The sequence below is a fragment of the Tympanuchus pallidicinctus genome, unplaced genomic scaffold (genome assembly GCF_026119805.1).
Source record: "Tympanuchus pallidicinctus isolate F22 unplaced genomic scaffold, pur_lepc_1.0 scaffold22, whole genome shotgun sequence".
NCBI classification, from domain to species: domain Eukaryota; kingdom Metazoa; phylum Chordata; class Aves; order Galliformes; family Phasianidae; genus Tympanuchus; species Tympanuchus pallidicinctus.
The window spans coordinates 2,763,254-2,786,240 of NW_026294739.1; the positions used below are offsets into that span (position 1 = coordinate 2,763,254).

Sequence of the window (22,987 nt, forward strand, 5' to 3'; positions counted from 1 at the left end):
CAAATCGAAAGAAAATACTTCCATAGAAATAAATTGTGATGCAAATTATATTTCAGTGTTGCATGCCAATGACAGTGGGAATGATGGAAAGATTAAGTAGAAGTTTTGCCCTGCTGAACGGGTAGTAGAGCTGGTACAAAGGTCTGTTTCCTTGCTGGTTTTGGGCTATGCACTCTCCGTTGTAATCACACAGCAGGTCCCTTCCCATGTCTGACTTTGCTGACGTTGGGCCTTGTCTGCAGCTTGCTTGCTGTGGCTGACTGGCAAAATGTCAGAACCAAGAGGATCACAAAGCCAGGACTGCTGGTTGTGTCATTTGGGACAACCTGAGGTGTTTCCAGTAGTAGATTAAAAAGAAAAAAAAGAAGTATTCAGGAAGATGTCCTGGGGATAGGATGGACAACTTATCAGCATTACTTTTCTTCTGAAACGCATGAGAACCAAAGCAGGTGTTGATATAAATGTCTTGAAAACTTTATTTGCTGAAATACACTCTCCTGTACAAAAACTTCTGGTACATTAGTGTACGTGTTCTCGGGTCCTCAGCTGTTCCCTGTAGAAGAGTCTGGCATTTCTTGTACCCCCTGTTCTTACTCCTTTGCTCAGGAAGCTGGGTTGGATGGTCTCAGGGGTGAGAATGTTTCCATAGGCCCATGTGGGCTGGCTGAACCTCCTTGGAGGTGCTTGAGCATGGGGCGGTGTGCCCTGCCCGCTCTGCTTTCTTCTATTAACTGGAAGCCACAAGCATTGGGATCCCTTCCCCTCTCTCTTGGGGTGTTATTTTCATCTTTTGCAGTGATTGTCCAGAACCAAAAGTCTTGGGCAATCGATTTGTCTTAGCTAGCATTTGAAATTCTTTCTGTTGTCTGTGCATGACAGTGAATTTTATGCTGAGCTGCCTTTTGGTTTTTCCTAGATCTGGAATAAAATTGATTGATCAGGGAAACTATCTTGCTGGGCTTCTCCAGTTAGTTTATAATCTGTCCATTTAAAGACAGCAAAATACCAGTTTATTTCACAATAGCTTTCTTTGCTGGATGCCAGTTTGGTGTCCACTTTCCAATATAGAAGATGTTATGCTGCTCTGTGTCATGAAGTTCTCTGAGCTTGCATCTGGTCTCTGATCACACAGCTTGTTCAGCGCTTCCTTCTTCTTCAGTAGCTGGATGTGTCTGTTGTGATATGTTCTTTGCCTTTTGGTACTGCAGAGACCACCAGCCAGTGTCTTTGAGGCTGAGCTTTGTACAGGAGCCATTTCTTCTCAAGCAAATGCTCTGAAAAATGGATGGAAGATCTGTCCTTTTAAGAATGGCTCATTGCTGTAGAGGTTCAAATAACTGTTAGAAACTGCTGAAGGAATTTACGCTGAAGTTATCTTCCCTTAGACCTTTTAAAGCTACACATCTGACAGGACAAGTGCTTCTGAGGAGTGCAGGGGAAAACAATCACAGGGCAGATCTGGTTGGTAAGGTAAGTTAGTGACTGATTAAAAACCTGTTCCTGAGAGTACATCTTTCTTGATGTTAAACAAATCCTTTGTGATGGGTTTATTTTCCAATTAGTGGATGGCTGTGATACAGTCCAATTGAAGGTATAAAAAAGCCTCAATCCAAGATTCTTTTTGGGCAGAATAATACAGCTTTGTCCTTCTTCCTTTGCCCTGCAGTATCAGAAAATGTGTTGAAGTTGGAATTAACTGATATGGGGGGGTGAGGTGAGGTGGAAAAGGGTGTAGGGGTGGAATAGGCGTGTTTCAGAAGCTCTACCAAGTATTCTGTGGAATTCACTGAAAATCTTTGGTTCCTAAGATGTGCTGCTTTTTTTTCCCTCCTCCTTCCTGGCTGAAAGTATGGATGACCTAGATTTTTATTTTGATTGATGGGGCTGTATGAATATCAAGGATCGGAAAGGGCTGTCTTAAGAGGCTTTGTTTCTGCAGATTGTCTTCAGTTACAGTAGCTCTGTTCTTCATATGCTATTAAAGAAACTTGAATGAGTAACCTGGGCTTGGGGCTTTCTTTTAATTGCATCCTTTTATATTTTAATGAAAAGCAGCTTCTGAATGAGGTTTGATAAAGGTAAAATTCAGCTAAATGCTTCCTGGACTTGAAAATCATGCCAATCCAGTTGTGGTCTTGTAAATGGAGAAAGCTTATAATTACATATTCTGAAGGTGTACAAACTACCAAATGTCATCTCTTTTTTTCCCGTGAGTTGTCAGAGAGGTAATGTTCAGAACTGCCTTTTGCCCACACAGCAAAGTCCTGCCTGGCCAGGGGCTTTTTGGTTTTCCTCTTTGTGGGAGAAGCGAGAAACCATGGTCCAGTTTTACATGGAACTTTTGTTTGCATCATTTCTATTACTTTCACCTTGTTATTCATAGTTTGGAAGGAGAAAACTGTGCACACTGGCCTGTAAATTGGTGACTTCAGTTCAGGATTTGGAATTTTGGGATTTGTTGCAAGACTGACTATACAGCCTTCTTCTCTAGCTGGTGCAGAACTGTTGAAAATGTGCAAGGCCCATTTCTGCATATCCACATCTGTGTGGAAGTGTGTGCATTCACCTTTATAAATGAGGAAACTTAAGGTTGTAGTTTCCTTCTGTAAACATAAGCTGTACATTGAGTCCATGCTTATGCTTGAGAGGTCTTACAGGTTTGCTTTGTGTCTGCTTAAGTGCTCTTCTAAACCTTTAATCTTCTATGTTACTGCCCTACAGTTCACATCTCCTCAGATACGCTTTGCCTGCATTTGGCAAGGTCAGCTATAATGTCAGGTGAGCAGATACTGAACGTATTTAGTGTTGGGAATCCATAGACAACCCCGAGCTGATGTTCTAAGTGATTAAAGACTGTGTTCTCTCAGATGTTCTCTTCAATACTCCGTCATTGTTGGCAGAGGAACAGAATGTGGACAGCTCTGTAAATTTCTGTGTTGTTTGAACAGCTCCATCCAATGCTTTGCTGTGTGGCAGCATTTTAGACTACCATTTGATTTTCATCCACTCTTAATCTCAGGGTCAAACTTTGTTCAAATGCAAGACTGATGCCTATTTCTGTCCGCTGATTTCTTTGCTGGTCAGAGACATGTTTGAGAAATGTTTTGTCATGCTTACAGTCAGTGTGATGTCTTCAAAGAGGCAATCTGTCATCTTAGGGAGCGATGTAAATGCCATCTCAGTGGCTGATTTTGAAAGGAGAATCCTCTCTGAGAAATCTGGCTTATTCAGGGTCCCAACTGTTTCTCATCAGGCTGTTCCCCTTAGCAATCATAGGATGTCATTTTGTAAGGCTTGTAAATAGTCATGGTGGTGTGCCGAGGATTCCCATGCTCCTGCTGTGCCTATCCTTTTTGGATGTGTTAAACCCCAGCAGCTGGAGTTGCCAGACAAACGTTTTCCAAACTTGCACGAACATTTTATTTCTCAGGAAAATGAAGGAATTGTCCTATAGGAGTAGTGCTGGGTGCTGAAGAACTTTACAGTATCTTCCTTTTTCCCTGGTAGCCACGTGCAGTGCTCTGGTGGGGGGAATAGTGGTACAGATCTATGTGGTATATTTACACCCAGAGGGTGGTGAGGCACTGGCACAGGTTGCCCAAGGAGGCTGTGGATGCCCCATCCCTGCAGGCATCCAAGGCCAGGCTGGATGTGGCTCTGGGCAGCCTGGGCTGCTGGTTGGTGACCTGCACACAGCAGGGGGTTGGAACCGGGTGAGCACTGTGCTCCTTTTCAACCCAGGCCATTCTGTGATTCTATGATTTAATTTGATATATATACATATATGTTTCCCATGCAGTATGATTTTGAGTGTCTGAGAATGTGTTTTTGATATGGATGTGCAGGGGTTGGCTGTGGATCAGAACTGGTGGATCCCTTTGAATCTTTTGGGGTCCCTGCAGGCTTAGGCTGACGGTGTTTAATTGTTACACTTGGTGTTTTGAAGACTGTGAAAATGATATTTTGGTACAACCAAAATGTAGTTGGGTTAACCTAGCCTAAGTCTTGGTATGGAAAATCAGTTATGTGTTAAAAGCTCCTCTGAAGGGCAGTGCACTGTGCTTGTGTTTGGATGAGGATGATTCTGCCTTCTTCAAACAGAAGGTAGCAGAAGGCAGTCACAGGCCAGGAAAAAAGAGCTTCTATTTTAAGTAGTAACACTGCTCTTGTGGGACCTATCTTGCATCTCCTGTGGGCAGTTGCTTTGAAATTATTTGGAACACCTCAAACTGTGTTTATTACAGCCATCTTTTTCATTTATTTATTCTTGGTATTGAAAAAGTGTTCCAGACTGTAAAATAATCACACATGCCTGCAGGTAAAGCTTTGTGAAATGGGAACGGCAGCTTCGTGGGGTGGGAAGAGAAGGAATTCCATCTCCAATGGAACACCAAGAAGCCCATCAGCCTGGTGCCAAGAGCCTGCTTCTGCCTCTCATTCTTACTGCCCTGTCATTCTATGAGATGACCAGCACATCCAGAATATACCCAGTCACATTTGCCACCTCTCATTGGGCAATTCTGGACTTGAGTTTTCTGCAGGAGTCATTTTTTATTCTTTGCACACATCCTTGCTTCAGTTTTCACCTGAAAGACTCTGTGAGAGCAGATGAGCTTTTAGAGGCTTGTTCCTGTTATGCTTTGCCTCCGTATATTTTCAGTCCATCACTTGACCTACTTGGTGTGGTACTCTGTGACAAATAGATGCTCTTTCAAATACAGTGTGAAACTTTCAGGTGTCATTCTTCAGCTCAGGGCTTTCATCTACAAGTTGTGTAATCTTTAAAGTGTTTTTGTTTAGCATCATTCACACGCTGAGAGAAGAGGTTCCTGACTTTCCTGGTGCTGCAGTTCTTGAGCTGCAGGATAGGGTCTCTGTGGTCTGGAATGCCTGTTCTTTAGGTTGTGGAATCTGGCAGGGAAGTTTGAGCGTGTTTAGGTGAGAGGGAGCTGGGAGCAGTGCTCTGTTTCAGTGTTCCCCTTCAGGAGGCAGGCTGGGGAATGTAATAGGTAGGCAAGTTTTTCAGAGTGGTGGATGCTGAAAATGAAAGCACCTCAAACATTGTTTGGGAATGAAGTTGTGTTGTGGGAAGATGGGGTTTCAATATAATAGCTTTTGTAGAGTCAGGTGGAAATATAATGTAGATATGTAGGGAAGAAATGAAGCTATAATGAAGACTTCTATCTTTGAATTTTTTTGCCCATTTGCACTTGCTTTATATTACGACAGAAGGTACAAATGCATAGCACTGAAGTTTTCTAATAAATTATGTAACTCCTGGTCTAAACACTGGAGGAGGACTGAATTATAGGAAATTAAGTATGCCTGTTGCATTTGGCTAGAAGTAATCAGACTAAGAGGGTTGTTTAACGTTTCAAAACTTGCCGTTGCCACTCACAGCACTGACAATTATTGGATCTGTTTCAACACTGCTGTCAGAGCATGGAGCTCCTCTTCTCCAAACTGCTCTCTAGATGCCAACGTCTGAGGTGCAGTATTGTCACTGTGATGCTGCAGGCTGAAAGCAGGATAAGGGGACAGGCATCTTTCATCAGGCAGACTGGTGTAGCTGGAGAGCAGGAGGCACTCGAGTATTGTTCACACAGGTTCTGAGTGGCAAACTTTAGGCTCAGCACAGTAGTTGAATGCTTAGGTCATTCAGATTTTAACTTGTTAGTAATCTGCTAGACAACTTGCAGAGGAGGGATGGTTGTAAGAGAGAGAAATATCGTAGGCAGAGGAGGGAGAAATAGTCACGCTGTGCCCTTTGGGTGTGTAGGGGAGTTAAGAGTCAGGTATAATTTGGGCTTGAGAGGAGCGTGTGCCATAGAACAGCAGTGCTACTGAGTTTGTGATGCTTAATATTTGGTATTTGATTTTTGTTCTAAGATTGTGGTTCATATTGATCAGTCAGCATTTAAAAATAGTTTCCTTTCAAAACAAGCTCATTTTCAGTTTGCAGCACAGAACTGTTCTTTCAGGTTATCTCCTTGTTGGAGGTCAACATTTCCAGCAATATCCGAAGGATAGAACTCTGTTTACATAAATTTGCCTACCAGCTGATTAAAATGGTTTTAGTATGTATGCTGTTTTGTTAGTGCTCACTTGATGATTGAAATGCATTGGGATTTCTTTTTGCCTCCGTTGGGGAAGGAAAGGTAGCGGGAGGGCTGGCTGGTGAAGTTACAAACGTGCTTCCGACCTGTGTTGTCTGAAATGTCTGTTCCCAGACATAGAATGGGAAAGGTAGAGTACTGGTAAATGGTGAATTTGTTTTGTTTTGGTGAGTACTTACTGTCTCTCGTGGAAAGGAAAATGGGAAAGGAAAAAGGAAAGGAAATGGAAGCATGCCCAATGCATATGGAGGCCAGTGCACTCAGTCAGCTGATGGAGCTGAAAATTGAGGCTGTGCTTCAAGGCAGGAAAGATTTGAAGTTACCAGCTAATGAATAGTAGCCATGTCAAGTGAACAGATTCTGTTGATCTTTTGGTGATTGCTGGCCTAAGCTAATGGGGACAGTGTGGTACAATGTTAATGTGCACTTATCTGGGAATAAGTAAGCAGGGCCTTGAAGGCCGTTCTGAAATATTTTCCTGCACTGAATGAATCCTGAGTTTTCTCTGTTGGAATGATTGGTGGCAGACAACATTATTTTGATAATGAATAGTGGTTTCAAAATGGGAGAAGGAACAGAGTGACTGTATGTGTTGGATGCTTTGGGTTATGCGTTTGAAGACTTCTCCCGTAGTCTTGTAGCTGCAGAGGAGCCCTTCTCCCCCACAGAATAGAACATGTGTTTCAAGGAGTCCTTGTTCAGGTGCAACTGTTCTTCCCCACGTCTCTTCAGATCATTCTTTACTGTTGCAACTTAGTTTAAGCAGAGGAGTTGTGCTCCAAAGCTGAAATGCTGGTGATAGGGAGCACTGAACACAGCTTCTGTGGTGGTTCTTCTATTTAAAAAGTTGATCTAAAAAAGCTGGCTAAGCTCTCATCCGCTGCTGACCTCAAGCACATGAAATGTGAGATGTGTCATTCTCAAGGTTGAGTAGGCAATTTTTCAGTTCATTAGTGCTCTCATCCACTTTGGAGCACAATTGCCAGAGCCAGCACAAAGGATGAGACAAGAAAACGTAGTTGAGAGGTAGGAAAAGCAGCATCTCCTGGTTTGTCAGTGAACGTAGAGATCTGAAAGGAAGGTAAGTTGAAACGAGGCATAGGTTCTCAAATGATTCTAGCCTTTTGTAGACAGGTGGGTTGACTGGGTTTAGACTCTTCTGTTGGCAGCAAAAATTGGTTGGGAAGACTTCAGGCACATACACAAAGGCAATGAGTGCTGGAAACTGAGATAAGTTCAGAGGAGGAGTAAGGTATGGATATTTCTAATGATAGATGTGGGTCGTTGGAACAGCTCCCCTTTCTGTGTGGTCCTTTCATTGGCAAGAAAACATGACAAGGTAAGTTGTCTCTTCCAATGGGATACATTAGATAGGAGTTCAAGGCTTTCTGTGGTGTGGTGTGGAGAAGGCTGATGAGGTGATGGCTTCTAGCAGTATCTGTGTTCTGCATTGCTGCAACTTGCTGCCACGTGCTGTTTTCTACAGCACTCTCATTTTGTGCAGTGTCTGACAGTACAGAATTGAGATTGGGAACAACCATGGATTTGGGGTTTCCTTGGGTTTGTTTAGTTTGTGCTGTGTTAATTGTGTAACAGTTTCTGAGTGTTAAAACACGAAGTTGAGTAACAATAAGTGTATTTATATGCTATATCATTCTTTACTGTAAAATTATAAAATTACCTTTTTTGTTGTTTGTTTTTTCAATTGAGATTAGAAAGATTGAAATCTCTCTTCTCAACTTGATCGTTACCTTAAAAAATCAGCTCTTTTTGGTGGTATGCAGCACTTGTCAGGAGCTTTTAGTGCTTTAATGGACACTTACCAGATATTCAAGCTGTAGTACTATCCACTGTAGACATTAATTGATGAAATAATGATGAGCATTTTAGCGTGCAAAATTTGTAATTAATTTCTGTTGATTCTTTTGCATTTGACCATTGAAATGGGAGAGGAGGAAGAAGGGAAAAGGAAGAGAAGGTGACAGCTGGAGAAAGTACAGTTGTCAAAGCCTCAGCCTGACAGTGGGTTTCTGACTCAAGTCCACCCGTGTTGGGTTTTGCTTCCGTGATACCAAAGCTTAGAAACTGTCCTGAGCTTGCAGCAGGCAGTTTTTATTGTAGCTATCTCCTTGTATCTGCTACAGATATTCCAGCCTTCTAGATATTTACATTTTGGGTTTTTGAAAACCCTACCAGGCAGATGTCCTGCTTCATCCAAATGCTCTGCTTTTGGTAGATAAATGTTCTGATCTCACAACACATTGCCTTGGATGCTTCTCCTGCATACTTAATCCTCTAAAAATCTTTTGTAATTATTCTGTATTAGAGCTAAATGTGCTGGCTTGACTTTTCTTGGATTATTTTTCCTTCTGTGATTGTTCACCTCGTGTTGAATATTCTTCTCTGGGTGGGAACATTGTAAATATGGTTACCTACTCTGTTTTCAGAACACACGAGATGAGAAAATGCAGAGGTTGTTCATTTTATCTTCTCTGTCGTTCCTCATCAAGTCCCTCTAGCTTGTTCCAAGCTATGTCGTGTTGCACTGCTAGAAGGAGATTTCCAGGACTTCCTATAACATTGTAAAACCTACTTCTGTTTGTGCTCAATTAACTGTATTTAAAAATGTGGGTAAAGATGTTGCTTTCACATAATTTCTTTTGCAGAAGAGATGCTGCTATCAGGGCTTGACAAAAACGCTTTAGAGCTCTGTTCTTTCTCATCTGGGAAGTGAACTCACACCAGTTCAGAGTCCCAAATGAGAGTAAACTTCATGAAGTGTTGAATAGAATGTTCATTTTCTCAGTACTCACCTGTTTTATAGACTTTGTTAGTGCTTCTTGCTCGCCCCAAATGGGTTATATCTGGCTTTACGAATCAAAAGTGCATTTGTATAACGTTGGCAAATTAGTTCACTTTGTAACTTCTGTCCAACTGCATTTGGATAGAAATGATTTTTTCATATACTCCTGAAATATTGTAGATGGTTTTTCTGTACAGGTGCGCCCACAAAGCTAGCATGGGCTGCTCCTTAAGTTGCTATTTGTGGCAGATTAATGGAGCAGATTCTTTCTACATTGCTGCGTTCCAAGAGATTGTTAGTGTTGATGAACCTCACCTGGTGACTTTCGTTGCCCTTTTTAACAATTTGGAAGCAGAAAATAAATATTTCTGTTTTTTCACTTTCTGCGTAGCTTTATAACTTTGTAGTGAATTATCACAGGATTGAATTGATGCAGCTGCATTCTTATTGATTTAAAAAGCAGAAGGAGATGGAGAAAGCTGATGTAGCACTTAAGGAAGAAGTATTTACAAGAGGTTAGTTGGGACACTTCACATTTTTGGCAGTCTACATATCCTTTTTGACTATTTTTCACATACATATTTTTCTTTCCATGCAGAAAATGTAGGCATATATATAATGTATCAGACTTTAAATCCATGCATTAAAATTAATTGTAATGCAAATTATTTCATTAAATGAGTGTGAATGAAAGATGTAAGGTTTTGATACACAGAATATTAAAAAGGATTTGAAAGAGCACACGAAACCCTACCTCAGAAGAACCTTACAGCTTCTTTGTATGGAAACTTCATGGTTTTTGCTTTTTTTTCTGTGTAGAATCATAGAATGGATTGGGTTGGAGAGCTGCCTTCCTGAGGAACGGGGAACACTGATCTTACACGCATATGTTCTTTTCTTCTGAAGCTGCTCATGCTCTACTGCTGCCTGACAGCATATTGGGAAATTACCTGAGGGCTTGCAAGTCTTTTGGGAAGTCTATATGTCTTTCTCCTCTGAATCATGGTGTTCACACACCAGCGGCACCACAGGCTACTTGTTCTTCTGAAATTCTCTTCTCTTTGTAATTGTTTCTGCTGCTCTTTTCTTCCTCTTGGTTTCAAGGACCTGTTCATAGTAAAAAGTGGGAGCAGTGTGCATGATACTTGAAAGTAAAGTTGGATATCCAGTTTTGGATTGCACGTCTCTGATGTTTCTTAGTTGCCTGACTTTGAAGGTTAGGAACTTCATTACTCTTTCTTCTTGGATGAGTCTCATATCTTCTTGGATCTGAAGTCATTTGAGTTCAAACTTGCTGGAGATGATGTTTTCATGTCAGGGAATTATCCTCAGGTGCTTCAGGTTGCGTGGTTCTCCAAGGACCTCAAAGACCAAGATAATACGTAGCACTTCTTTACTTTCTGTGGGGAGTAGTTCTTGATTGGGAAAATCATAAAATGAAATCGTATAATTATTTTGCATAATGAACCAAATAAAATTCTACTGTTCAACTTTGGATTACAACATGCTAGGAATATTTTTTGTTTCCATACCTTCCTGTTTGTTTGGTTTTTTTTCCATATAACTAGTCTCATTTCTATTAGTAGCAAATTTGAAGAGATGCATAACTTGGGAGTACCTAGACATGCAAGCATGGTGATCTTTTCCAAGCCCTACGTGTGACTGTTTTAGGTCTGGTTATGAGTTTGAAGATACTTAATTTTATGTTCAAACTTCTTGAAGTTGTGTTGGATTTGTCTTCTATCTCAGACAAATTTCTCAGTTTCTTGTCTACCCATTGTGACCTTTCTGAGGAACTTGATGAGCTGTGATGGAGAAACTCATCTGGATCTTGTTCATGCTGGGACTGTAACCTCACTAAACCTCTAAATTATAGAGCTTGACTGTCTTCATGCCACTTAAAGGGACCCCAAATCCAACTCTGATAGGTAATACTTATTATGTATTAAATGAATATGGAGTTAGCAAGCTGCTCTATTGTGGAGTTATTACAAAGAGGCACAAAAGGGTCTTGTGACCCTTGTGTCATTTCAGACTTGTGTCTGAAATGATGTGTCCAGTCATCTGAGCAGGGCATTAAAATGTCACCAGAAACAGATTGCCTGGCGGTTCAGTGCATCTTCACGATTCTTTGGAGTGCTTTGCAAGTGCTTTCTCTTTTGCTTCTCGAGGATGTGTGACATGATGCAGCCAGCCTTTCTGACGACTTTGAGCTGAGTAGTGATTACAAGGTAGGTAGCCCTGGTGTGGCCCAAGCAGCTTAGTACTTGGACTTAGCTCATCTGTTCTACCACTGAAATTCCTTTCAAACATCCACCGTGTTGCTTCTGCAGTTGTTTTATAAGTACTCTTCTTTAAAAAGTTGAGGAATAGCTAAGACACTTTGCATCAAATCTTTAGCATAGGAACCGCTGGAGTGCAGTTTTAGTGGAGCCTTTGAGTCCATTCCTTAATTCTGGGGGGTTTCCTGCTTTGCCAGTCATCTGATTTTGCTATTTTTTCTCAGTATCCTGTCATGAGATACAAATTCACCAAGCTTATGTGAGATGTAACATAGTAGTCCAATGTTCTCTGCTGATGCTTAGCTTTGTGTAACCAGAGGCTGGAAGCAGACTTGAAATAGTGTTTCACTTGACAAGATGAGTAGCTTTCTATCTCTACCTGTTTTAGGAGTTAGGCTGGACAGCTGTTTGGAGTTCAGTCTGCTTTCAGTAATGCTTCCTTTCCAGTATCTCTAGCCAAACTTAAGAATTTACCATGCTTCCACTTGTTTATAATTCCTAAAGTTGTCTTCTGTGGTGATGTAAATGGGTGCCACAGGAGAATCTCGAGTCGCATGGAGAAATGCTTCAGGAAGAACTGTCAATTACCTTTCACTAATTGAGGTTTATAAAGGCTCTATTTACACCAGTCCAAATGCTGCCTGCCTTCATCAGGTTTTTTGGAACAAATGAATTGAGTAGAACACTTGGGTCAGCTCCTTCTTGCAGTGGAAGTTTCCAATTTAGTCCGTAAGAAGTGTTAGTAGTGTGTTCATGCAAAACAAGGTGGGTCTTCAGGAACAACTGTGCTACTCTAAATCTCTTAAAATTTGCAAACAGCAAGTCAGAGTCATAGTGCAACAGTCACAGAATTACAATGTGGGTTGAATTGGACTGGAAAGGACCTTAAAGATCATCTAGTTTCAGCCTCTGTGCTGTAGCAGGGTTGCCACCCACTAGAGCAGGTTGCTCCAGGCTGCATCAGACCTGGCCTTGAACACCCTTAGGGATGAGGTATCCACAGCTTCTCTGGACATCCTGTGCCAGTACCTCACCACCCTTTACTCTTAGCATCTAATCTGAATCCTCCCCCCTTTTTGTTTAAAACCATTCCCCCTTGTCCTATTACAACTGGAACATGTAAAAAGTTGATCTCCTTCCTGTTTGTAAGCTCCCTTTGAAATACTGAAATGAACTCTCCCTGGAATCTTCTCTAAGCTAAACAAATGCAAATTCCTCATCCTTTCTTCCTAGGAGATGTTCTCCAGCCCTCTGAGCACCCTCCTAGCCCTCCTCTGACCCATTCCAACAGCTCCAAGTCTTTCTTGTGCTGGGGCCCCAGGCCTGGATGCAATACTGCAGATGGAGCCTCATGAGAGCAGAGCATAGAGGGATGATCCCCTCCCTCTCCATGCTGTCAACCCCTCTGTTGATGCAGCCTAGGTTCCAAGCTGCAAGAGCACACTGCTGGCTCATGTGCAGCTTTTTGTCCACCGAGATTCCCCAGTCCTCTCAGCAGGGTGGCTCTCAATCAGTTCTTTTCCTAGTATGTTGACATATATGTAGGTGTATCTGGGATTGCCCCAGCCCAAGTGCAACACTTTCCACCTCACCTTGTTGAATCTTACTAGGTTTGCATGGGCCTGCTTTTCAAGCCTGTCCAGGTCCCTTCGGATGCCACCCCTTCCTTCTATTTTATCAACTGCGCCACTCAGCTTGGTGTCATCTGCAAACTTGTTGAGGATGTACTCAATCCCACTGTCTCTGTCTTTGAGAAGGATATTGAAGATCACTGGTCTCAAGATGGGCCCCTGAGGGACACCTCCCATCACCTGTCTGCACCTGGATGTAGAGCTGCTGACTTATGTTCTGACTGCAACCATCCAACCAGTACTTCATTCTCCAAATAGTCAGTCCAGCCTTCAAATCCATTTCTTTTCAGTTTAGAGAGAAGGATGTGATGTGGGATTCTATCAAAGGCCTTGCAGAAATCCAGGTAGATTACATTAGTTGCTCTTACTTTGTCTAATGAAGCCATCAGTCCATTGTTGAAGGCCACCAGGTTGGTCAGGCTTGATCTGCCTTTGCTGAAGCTTCCCTTGCAGTGCTGGATTAGCTCCTTGTCTTGTGTGTGCCTTAATGGAGTTTCCAGGAGGATCTGCTCCATTATCTTTGCAGGCACAGAGTGAAGCAACCACTGAAGTTCACAAATTATGTGCATACATTTATTATTTTAGCAACTTTGTGATTTGTTGGTAAAGAATTATCTTAATTTGAACTGCCTTCTCCCCTTGGCTTTATAAAATCCATACAGCTGAAAGCTTTCCTAGAAATGTGTGGTCTTGATTTCCCAAAACCAGTCATAATGCTTTCTTTCACGTATGTTCAGTGTATTCACATATAGGGGGAGAGACTCTTTAAAAAAAAAGGTGATGTTTTTTGGTGTATAATATTTAGTACTGAAAATTTCTGAACATTAAGGTTGCAAAGCACACATTTCTGTAGGACTTGGTAGTGTGCAGAAGCAGCGTTGGCTTTCCAAAATGCTCTCTTTGTTCCTTACTGTGGTACAAACACCTGTATTGCAGTTAACCCTACCCTAATGTGCAGGCAGGGAAGTGGTTTTGTTCCAACTTTGTTCCCTGGATTTTGAGATACAGATGCGTGGTTTTTGTTACTGTGAGGTCTAATGAACGTATGGGCACAAAAAACTGTCTAATTTTGCTCAGTAATGAGAACTTCTTCATGTTTGCTGTGCATGTGAGATGGTGTGGGATTTTTGCTTGCTTGCATAAGCTGGGATGTAATGGAATCCTGGAGTTCTGGGGTGTTTATCTGTGGGCTGTGGAAACTGTGCCCTTAAGCACAGTCCTGCAGGTGAAGCATGGAGATGTGAAAGAGTATTTGCTCAGCCCTCATGGAAATAGTAAATTCTATAGATTTAAGCCCTCAGTACCTCAGCATAATTTACCAGGGTTTGTTTTTCTTTCTGGATTTACAGAGATATGAAAAATGCTGTAATTGGAAACAACAAACAAAAAGCCAACTTGATTGTTTTGGGAGCAGTTCCAAGGTATGTCCTTTGCTACTCTCCTTTTCACTGACTCACAACAGGTCTGGAATGGTGATCCTTAGATCACAGGCACCTTTTTGTTTTAATTTGATTGTAGATGACTGCATAGTTTCTTTAATATAACTGGGAGACTTGAAATGTGTGTTAATCTCATGTATTACAGCACAGGCTGTTGAGTAACGCTTTTAATTTAGAATTTCATAGGGTTCCTTAAAGTAGTTTTGGAGATTTTTTTTAATGTTTAATCAAACATTATCAGCTTGGGAATGAAATATGTATATTTTTCAACATTGATAATATTAAAGATGGATGAAAGTGGTTGCATCTCAGTCCTGTTCTTCAGCCAATTGTCTGGTGAGTTCACAGGTTAAAGTGTGTAAGATTGTTGCAAGTATGATTTAAAATGATAAATAAACATCTGAGATAACTTGCTTCTGTTCTCCACCTGCTCCAAAGGATTTACAAGTTTTGTTCATGATTTATTGCTGGATTACTGCTTCAGCTGTTGTTAACCTTTTCTGGACCCTGATTTTAGCAGTACACATACAACAGATAACTGCAGCTACTGGATTGCTCACTAAGGCTTTCATTTCACACCTCTTCTCCTCCACCTTGCTTTCAGTTACAACTTGCAGCAGCAGAGGAGGAAAGCTCTGAGCCTTGCATTACTTGTGCCAGCAGTATGGGACCTACCTGTGATCCTTGCTTAAATGGCAACTTGGCCCCCAAACTGTCCTGCTTGAGGCAGCTTCTTCTCACTTGGCATTTCATTTTTTTCCCAGGGAATGTCTTCATTTACAGATTAAGTTTTGTGCCAAGGCTAGCCCCCAATTCCCTAGGAGTTAGCTGTGGGGAAACCCGCTCTCCAAAACCTGCTGGACAATCTTCAGCTCTGACTGAAAACAAGTGGGTGGTGAAGAGAAGACTCCCCATGGTGTGTGAAGATCGAAGTGGGCATTGGATGGAACTTTTGCAAACTTTAAAGAATACCTTTTTTTTTCCCCCCGCAACAGACCCAAGAGATTCTTCTAACTATTATTTATTCTTTTGCTTCCAATTAAAAAAAAAAAAAGAGGCTCTCTTGTAAATCTAGAATCTGCCTTTTCATAAATTGCACAGGACTTTGTGTTCTTGCTCTTATTGAGCTTCCTCTTTTTACTTGTTCTGTGCCCAATAATGAAAATACAGAAATTTTTTTCTGTTAATATCTTCTGGCTTTTCAAGTAAACTACATGGTTAACCTAATGCAAAGAAAGGACTGTATTTGGGAAGTCTTAAAAGGTAAATGATCATGTCTGCTTTCACTTTAGTACAACTTATCCTCAAATGACAGGAATTCCAATGCCAAAACTTTTCTGACTGCGTTCTGAGAAGGCTGACTATTTCTGTGTTCTGAGAAGAACATAAATGGAATGGGATTTTGTGGGAGAAAGGCAGTTCTTACTGGCAAAATCTGGTGGCATTATCCACCTGTGAATGCCTTTCTGAAGGCTGTAGAGTTTCCTCAAGGTCTTGCAGATAGACCTAAATAGATTACAGACCATTTATGTTGAAGAACTCCTATTTTCTCTAACAGGGTGGTGGGAATTTGTCTTTTTTTTTTTAATGTGCCTTTAAATTCATGAAATGACCATTGAAACTAAAAGAAGCTGAACAGGAAAATTGTAATTCCCGTGTGTAAGGTCAAACTGTATCCCAATAAGCAAAGGTGTAAGGAAGCTTTAATTCTTTGCTCTAAGGGTCCTCTGCAAGGTTAACCGTGGGTTTTCTTTTCTCACCTAGATTGCAGTCTCCCAAGGGGAGTTGATTCTTTTCTATACTGACATGGGAATTGATAGAATTCTGCTGCTGCTGCTGCTTTTTCCTGTGGTTCAACTTCTTGTTTACACATTTAGGGAAGCAGAGAAGAAAAAATTAGTGTTCCTTCAGCAACTTTTCATGCGATGAGAAGAAATCATTTAAATCCAAAGAGCATCTTCACATTTCTGTCACGTAGTGCAAAAGAAAACAGTGTGTTTATGTTTTAGTACAGATCAATTTGAGGTTTGGAAAAGCCAAGGAAATATCTTTTGTTTGAAAGTGGGCCACATACGGAAGGCTTGTGTGAATAATACCTACTTGAACACATCAGACTGCTAGTTCATTGGAAAGAATTGTGAAGTCCTTCAAAGATCTCCATGGAAAAAAATGCAGGGGAAGAATAGCAGAATCGCTTTTACTGTTGGTCAGTGGCCACCTGTGTTCATGAGCTTACAGCTTATTGGTGTCATCTTTTAAAAAGGGAGACAGATGGACCAATTAAATGCATTCTCTTTGTACCTTTCAAAGTCACCTGTGATCATTTCCCGATTGTTTGCTCTGAAGATGCTAAGAACAGAGGCTATTGAAGTTTTTGCTTGGGGTTGTCTTTGAATTTAAGTAGTTGTTCTAGGAGTTCTTTAATTGCTGTCTTTTGTAATGCATCTCTTAAAGGAGAGCCACACTTAGCTAGGAATGCAAATATCTGCTTGACAGGATCATTTCCTGTACAGACAGGACATACTAACACTGGACTGAGTATTTGGTTCTAAATCCATCGTTAGTTACTGTAAGGTAGCACTCCTTTGTGAGCGAGGACTATGGCTTCTATGAAAGTCTTTAATTCCTTAGCTCATAACTTTGTGCTGAAATTATGCATGAAACATGTATTAATGCAGATATGTCTTGTGCTTGGTTCATGTAGTCATGCGGGTTTCCTTAATTATTGGCTGCTTAGGATTAGGCACAGCAGAATTGGGCCCAATACTATCTCAGAATGGTTTTAGGCAGAAGTTATCTCAATCACCTTTCAAAGTATGCAGTGATCCATGGATCCAGTATTAAATTTTCGTGAAGAAGTAACAGAGCAGTAATGGATGAGGAGTTGCCATGTATTGGTTTGACATTACTTTTTCCTCAGTTCACGCTGGGCAGCAAACAATTTTCATGGCAATCTAAGGCCAGGTTGCCAGATAAATATATCAGTTCAGCAGTAATTTGTTTGGTTTTTTTCGTTTTTTTTTTTTCCAGGTTCTAATTAAAGTAGCAACATGAACAAGGTTTTTGCTGTTGATGTTAGAAAGGTCTGTAGAGTGGATCGTTGATCCAGTCTTGGAGCAGGGATGGTGACTGAAGGATTTGTCAAGATCCCTTGCAGTTCTGTTTCCCATCTAATTGACTGCTGACTGTGCAGAAGTTACATGGCATTCAGATGAGCTGCAGGACCTCTGCTGGTGGAGCTGATGAGAGGTGAACCAGCTACCAGCTGGACACATCTGTTGAAATGATTCAGTTCTCTGGTATGGTACCAGCTTTCTTTCAAGATCTCAGGCACAGTGTTTGGACATGGTGTTACTCGGTCTGTCATGCCCATTAGTTACTTCATGGACATCCTTGCCAGGGTAGAGCACAGTTGTTTGCTGATGGCTCGTTCTCTAGTTGGCTGCACTTTGTATGGCATTTTCTGTGTTACGTACCTCACTTGTTGGGAATCTGGGCCCAAACCTAGTGCTTTGTGGGCTTGGGTGAAGGAGCTTCATCCTCCCCTGCCCTAGAGTGTGAAAGGGGTGGAGAAGAAGCCCTGAAGGTGCTGGTGCTCTTGTGCCTGCTTTTGTCTTCAGGACAATCAGGAGGCAGGGCCTGCCTGTGTAATTATACATCTCTATGAAGAGTAACCTTCACTATGAGGGTCGTGTGTGATCGGAATGAGGTGTTCTACTAACTATACTGTGGAGTATGTGTGAGTTAAGGCAAGCATTCATGGTCAGCAGGATTGTATTAGAGCTGGTTTTGTTTAAAAGCTTGTCAGCCTCCCTTAGAGGTGTCTTTTGTAGTACCAAAAAGGGCATTGTAAGTATGAGTTGTACTTCTAACGGCATCCTGTAAGTTGTGATTTTTGATTTGAATTTTATGTTACAGTTTTTCTTTTCTTTTTAAATCATGCAAAATTAGCTTTGTGATGTCTCATGGGAAGTGTTCCAAAGGAGCTGTGAGCACCACTTCTGTAAAACTGTTCAAAGCCTACTCTTGACATTCTTTCTGAATGAAGGCTGGGTGATAGCAAATGGAGTGGGAATATGGTTTAGCCATTTTGTGTACAAGAAAGAATTCAAAAATACAGATGGAGAGACAACAAACCTTGCTTCCTGTTATGAAAAAGTGAATCACTCTGCACTGCTTTAACATGAAGTAGCAAGAGTTATTTTTACATGAAACTGATCATTAGGGTGAGAAGAAATCAAACCCAGTCCTTAAGGAAAAACGTATTTCGTATAAGGATAATTTACTGTAGACTTCACACAACTCAGTAGGTATTATGGCTTTCCAACATTGGATTTAGTGGGCAATGAAAATCAACTTGGTTTGGATATTAAGATAACTTATGTGGGGAAAAAAATCATGTAATATTATTGTAAGTGAAGGTATTTAAACAAAACAAGAAGTTACAGGAGCTTTAAGCTGAAGCTTCTTCCTAAAGGAAAAACTTTTTTGCAGCTTACTTCCCCACTGCTTGCAGCGTTGTAATATGTAGCCCTGTAGAAGGATATTTTCCTCTGTAATCCGTGTTGTTTGTGTTACTAAAATAATACTTCACCAGAAATGGTCTAAAGATGATAAATAGTCATTTGAATTACAGGATCTCAAGATAGAAAGTACTGTAACTTGAGCAGTTGCCCTGCTAATGGGATTCAGTGAAGTGCTGGAAGTGTTCTATCAGGTACTAACAGCTGAGTTTCACCGTCTCCCTCCCAGGTTTAAGAACTCCAGAGAGTGACAACTTGCGAGTGGGGCGGAATGTCAGAGTAAATTTGCCACCTTTGTAGCCAGCTGTATGAGGTCTGTGTTGGAGCACACTGCTGAGGTCCCAGTCACACACAGGTATCTTTCAGCCCTGAGGTGCAACACACCCATCTCAGTGAGCTTCAGAAGAAAGGAAAATCTTCCTTGCTCAGCTGCTATAGGCCCCATTTGTTCAGTAGCTACATTCTTTGAAAGTTCTCTGCTCCATGTCTAGAGCATTGCCTGGTTATCCTGGATGAATCCCTGTCAGTTGTTCACAATAGGTCATGCTTCCAGCTGCCCTTTTTTGTGGTTTCCAGGCATAATTGTTCATGGAGCTCATTGAAATATTCTTCTGGATGGATTTAATGTCCTATCTCATTTAGTTACAATTGCCTGGATACCTTCACTGAAGGATCACTGGCTGAAGAGCGAGTCAACAACAGCATTCCCCTGTTTTCCTGTTTCAGAATCTCCCTTGCTTTGGGCATCTCCTGTAGCTCTTGAGCTCTACAGATGTGAGTTGTGATGGTTCTGGCAGAGCCTTGTTCCAGTATCCTCCATGTTCCATGGGACATGCTGCTACTGCTGCAGCTGTTCCTAGTAAGCCTCATGCTAGCACTGGTAGCTGGAGATGAGCACCCAAATTGTAACGTTCCCTTTTCTCCCCGTGTGAACATGCTATTTTTCTACCTCTTTATCTTTTTAATCTCTCTAGATGGTAGCAGTATATTGCAAACATCTTTGCTGAACTTGCCCGTTCCAGACGCTGGAAACAACAAACTGCTCCAGAATTATGTTTCTCATGACCGTAAAAGGATGTCATTTAAATTTGTAATTTTCAGTGTGACAAGGTGTCAGTTTGCTCTTTAAAAAATAAAAAAAGAAATTAAAAAAGGCAATAGGGAATATTATTACGAGGATCTTTAGTTCTGTGGAAAACCCAAGATGAAAGCCAAGCATGTTTCAAAGACATAGAAAAGGATGTTATTAATATTTCAAAAACTTTCTGTATGAGAAATCTGTATTTAAATGTTCATCTGTACTAATTACAAAGCTTAGTTAAGAACTTCTATTTTAAATATGCAGACCATATATTGTAGTCAGTGTGTTTCATTTTCCCTCCTTTGCATTAACATAGCTGTAACATCTGCTCTAAGCATGGGCTGTTAATGGGAAGGAAAACAGCAATTACTTCTTTTGGAAGTGAACAGCCTTCAGAATTGAGGGTGCTTTTGGATTTTGTGAAACCTCCTTCAGAAAAAAAAAAAGCAAACTTGAAAGTAAATGTTTCTGAACAGGGCTGATCGTTTCTGGATTCAAGGAATAGTTCATTTATCAAAGCCCTTAAAAGCCTCAGGATGTTATCAATATGACATGCATCTCAGAACATTTCTACAGGACGTGGTTACTGAACATAGAAAGAAATACATTTGCATTTTTAAATTGAGATCTAGGTTTCATGCAAGCTATTTTACCACCCCCACTGCCCCCAGAAAGTTACTGACATTATCTAATTAGCAGCTAGGTGCATTTCCACCAGCTGTTACACCAGAGGAGTGCAGCTGTGTTTTAGAGTCATAGAATCACCAAGGTTGGAAAAGACCTCTGAGACCATCCAGTCCAACCAGTGTTGTTCAACGGCTTCTTGCTGTGAGAACATAATCAACAAAAAGATGGTTTTTTATATTCTTGTCTATTATTGTTTTTTTCCAATAATAAAACTGCTTCAGATGATTACAAAATGAAACATGGCGTATCTCCAAGTTAGCAGTGGTCTGTGAGTGTGCAAGCTCAGGTCCTGCTCTGGAGCTGGAGGAGCTGCTGGCTCGCTGTCACTGCCCCAGCTCTGCTACGCCGCTCCCACTGCGGTCCATAACAACCAACCCTGCATACAGCATGCTGCAGAAACGTTTGCCTTGAGGTATGGCTGTGGGTTTGGGGAGGATGGTGTCTGTGGTTCCCGTTTCGGAAGTTGTTTTGTTTGTTTCACAGCACATTTGTTCTGTATGTGCTGAATTAAACTGAAATTAAAATGTATCTCAGTGCAGCCTGGGCTGTAAGCGAGCCGGCCGGGTCTTAGGGTTCCAGCACTGAGGAGTTCTGATGCTTGTGCACCTGAAAGAAGGAGCAAATTGAGCGAGCATCATGACAGCAGGACGAATGAAGTGCCTTAATTCTTGATAAAATTACGCTGAATCATTTTAAAAAATTGCATTTTACAATTATTTTAAAAGCTGCTTAAACCTGGAGCTGAACCATTTTGGCAATGGACTTTGCTTTTCATTCTCTCCTCCCTGTGCTGAGATGGAAGAGTATACAGCCTCTGTTGCTGATTTCTCTTGGCTGTCAGTGTGTTTTCTAAATGCCCAACAATTTGAAGTCACATCTTTCCGTTTGCTTTTTAAATCGTACCAATAAAAGAAGTTGATGTCAAACTTGTCAGGAAATGCCCCCACAAGTTACATCATTTCCAGCAGTGTGGTTACAAATAGAATGCTGATTTTGAAAACTGCTGCAACGTGTTTGCAAAGTGCATGGGTACCACAGTGAGTTCATTCATCTGATCTGCTCGAGGCAATTCCTGTGCAATTAAGGGTTTTTATTTTGTGATTTGAGAATATCCGAGTTAGAACAGTCAGTGGGATTGCAGTGTCCATATGGGACTGTAAAGTTCAAGGAAAGCCTCACATCTCTTTGGGGGTAAATTTTAGCGAAGATGATTCAGTGAATTTGTGTTTTACCAGAACAGCCTGCTGTTTGCTGTCAGTTCTTACCTGATCTAGGAGGTGAAGTACTTGTGGTGCAAGGTTATGCTGTCTCTTTAGGATTGGAAGTGAAATGTTACGATCTCACGTAACATTACTTATGTTTTACTTCTTTTGTACTGTTTCAGTAGCAGCAATCATCTTTACCTTGAACTCAGTGCAGCTGATACATTGAAGAGGACAGAACCAGAATTGGTAGCTTTACAATATTTCTTTGTCTTAAGGATTTCTGGGGGGCTTGTTGGTTCTTTTTCCAGAAGCCGGTCAGATAGGTACGGTTGGTTTGAGTTTGTCCAAGTGATGAGTGAGGTGTGCTTTGTGGAACAACTGATAACCTCAGCCTTTTTTACGTCCTGCATTCCATCAGCACTAAAGAGATGGGGCTGATCAGCCCCACTGAGCCACCTGCGACCGGAGTGCTTCAGGAAAGGTGGCTGCCAACTGCTGCTTGTAAGACACCAGAGGGATTTTATAGAGGATAAAAAGTGTGCCATAGTGAATGGATACAAATAAGAAATAGATTTATACAAGAAGTTCCTAAACATCAGCAGCAAGTAACCTTCCCAATACTACAGCAGCAACAATAGACCTGCTTGTCTTTATGCATGTTACATTTGTGGACAGAGAAGATTGCAAAAGCAGAAATGATTCTGGAAATCTGTGCTGCTCTGAATTTGTGTCTGTTCTGTTCTCAATCTGGCTGTTTGGATCTGAAAGAATTGGAAAGGAGAGAAGGTATCTGTGCTGCTAGGCTCATTTCCATCACACATGTTCATTTTGGTGCGAAGGAAGGCACTTCATCCACCCTTTTTATGTTGTGGAGCTTTTTTCACCACTGGATCAGCAAGGTCTGACAAAGCATATGCTTGTGCTTTGGGTGATGCTGGAGTACCTTGGCTTTCTGGTTAGTGTCTGACCTGTGTTCACAGCAAGGCAGATTTCCTTTTCTGGCAAATCTGCTTGTTTTTCATTCGATGAGTTGTGCGGGAGAACTGGAGGATTGCTTTGCCGTTCTCCAGGAGCTGGTTATGTGATCTGCTTCCTGGCAGAGGTGGAATTGTCCACAATAAATGTCCAACTTCTAGCTGTGGAAGAGACCTTTGATGTCATGAAAGGACCTCTCTTCCTTTAATTCTGTCTGTAATTCTGTCTGTTGGCCTTTTATTTTA

The 22,987-nt window shown here is 41.3% G+C and overlaps 1 protein-coding gene across 6 annotated transcripts in view; it reads left to right on the forward strand.

Annotated features, from left to right (window-relative positions):
- Nucleotides 1-22,987, forward strand: part of ARMC8 (armadillo repeat containing 8) — a 57,855-nt gene that overhangs the window by 2,660 nt on the left and 32,208 nt on the right. For 4 of the 6 annotated variants that reach the window (XM_052687301.1, XM_052687306.1, XM_052687302.1 and 1 more), the window contains exon 3: nt 14,182-14,253. The exons of 1 other annotated variant lie outside the window; for it this stretch is intronic. In XM_052687301.1, the coding sequence (XP_052543261.1) occupies nt 14,182-14,253 (72 nt within the window). Of the gene's footprint in view, nt 1-122; nt 142-14,181; nt 14,254-22,987 lie in introns of those variants that run through there. One more of the 6 variants, XM_052687305.1, reaches the window with a different exon arrangement.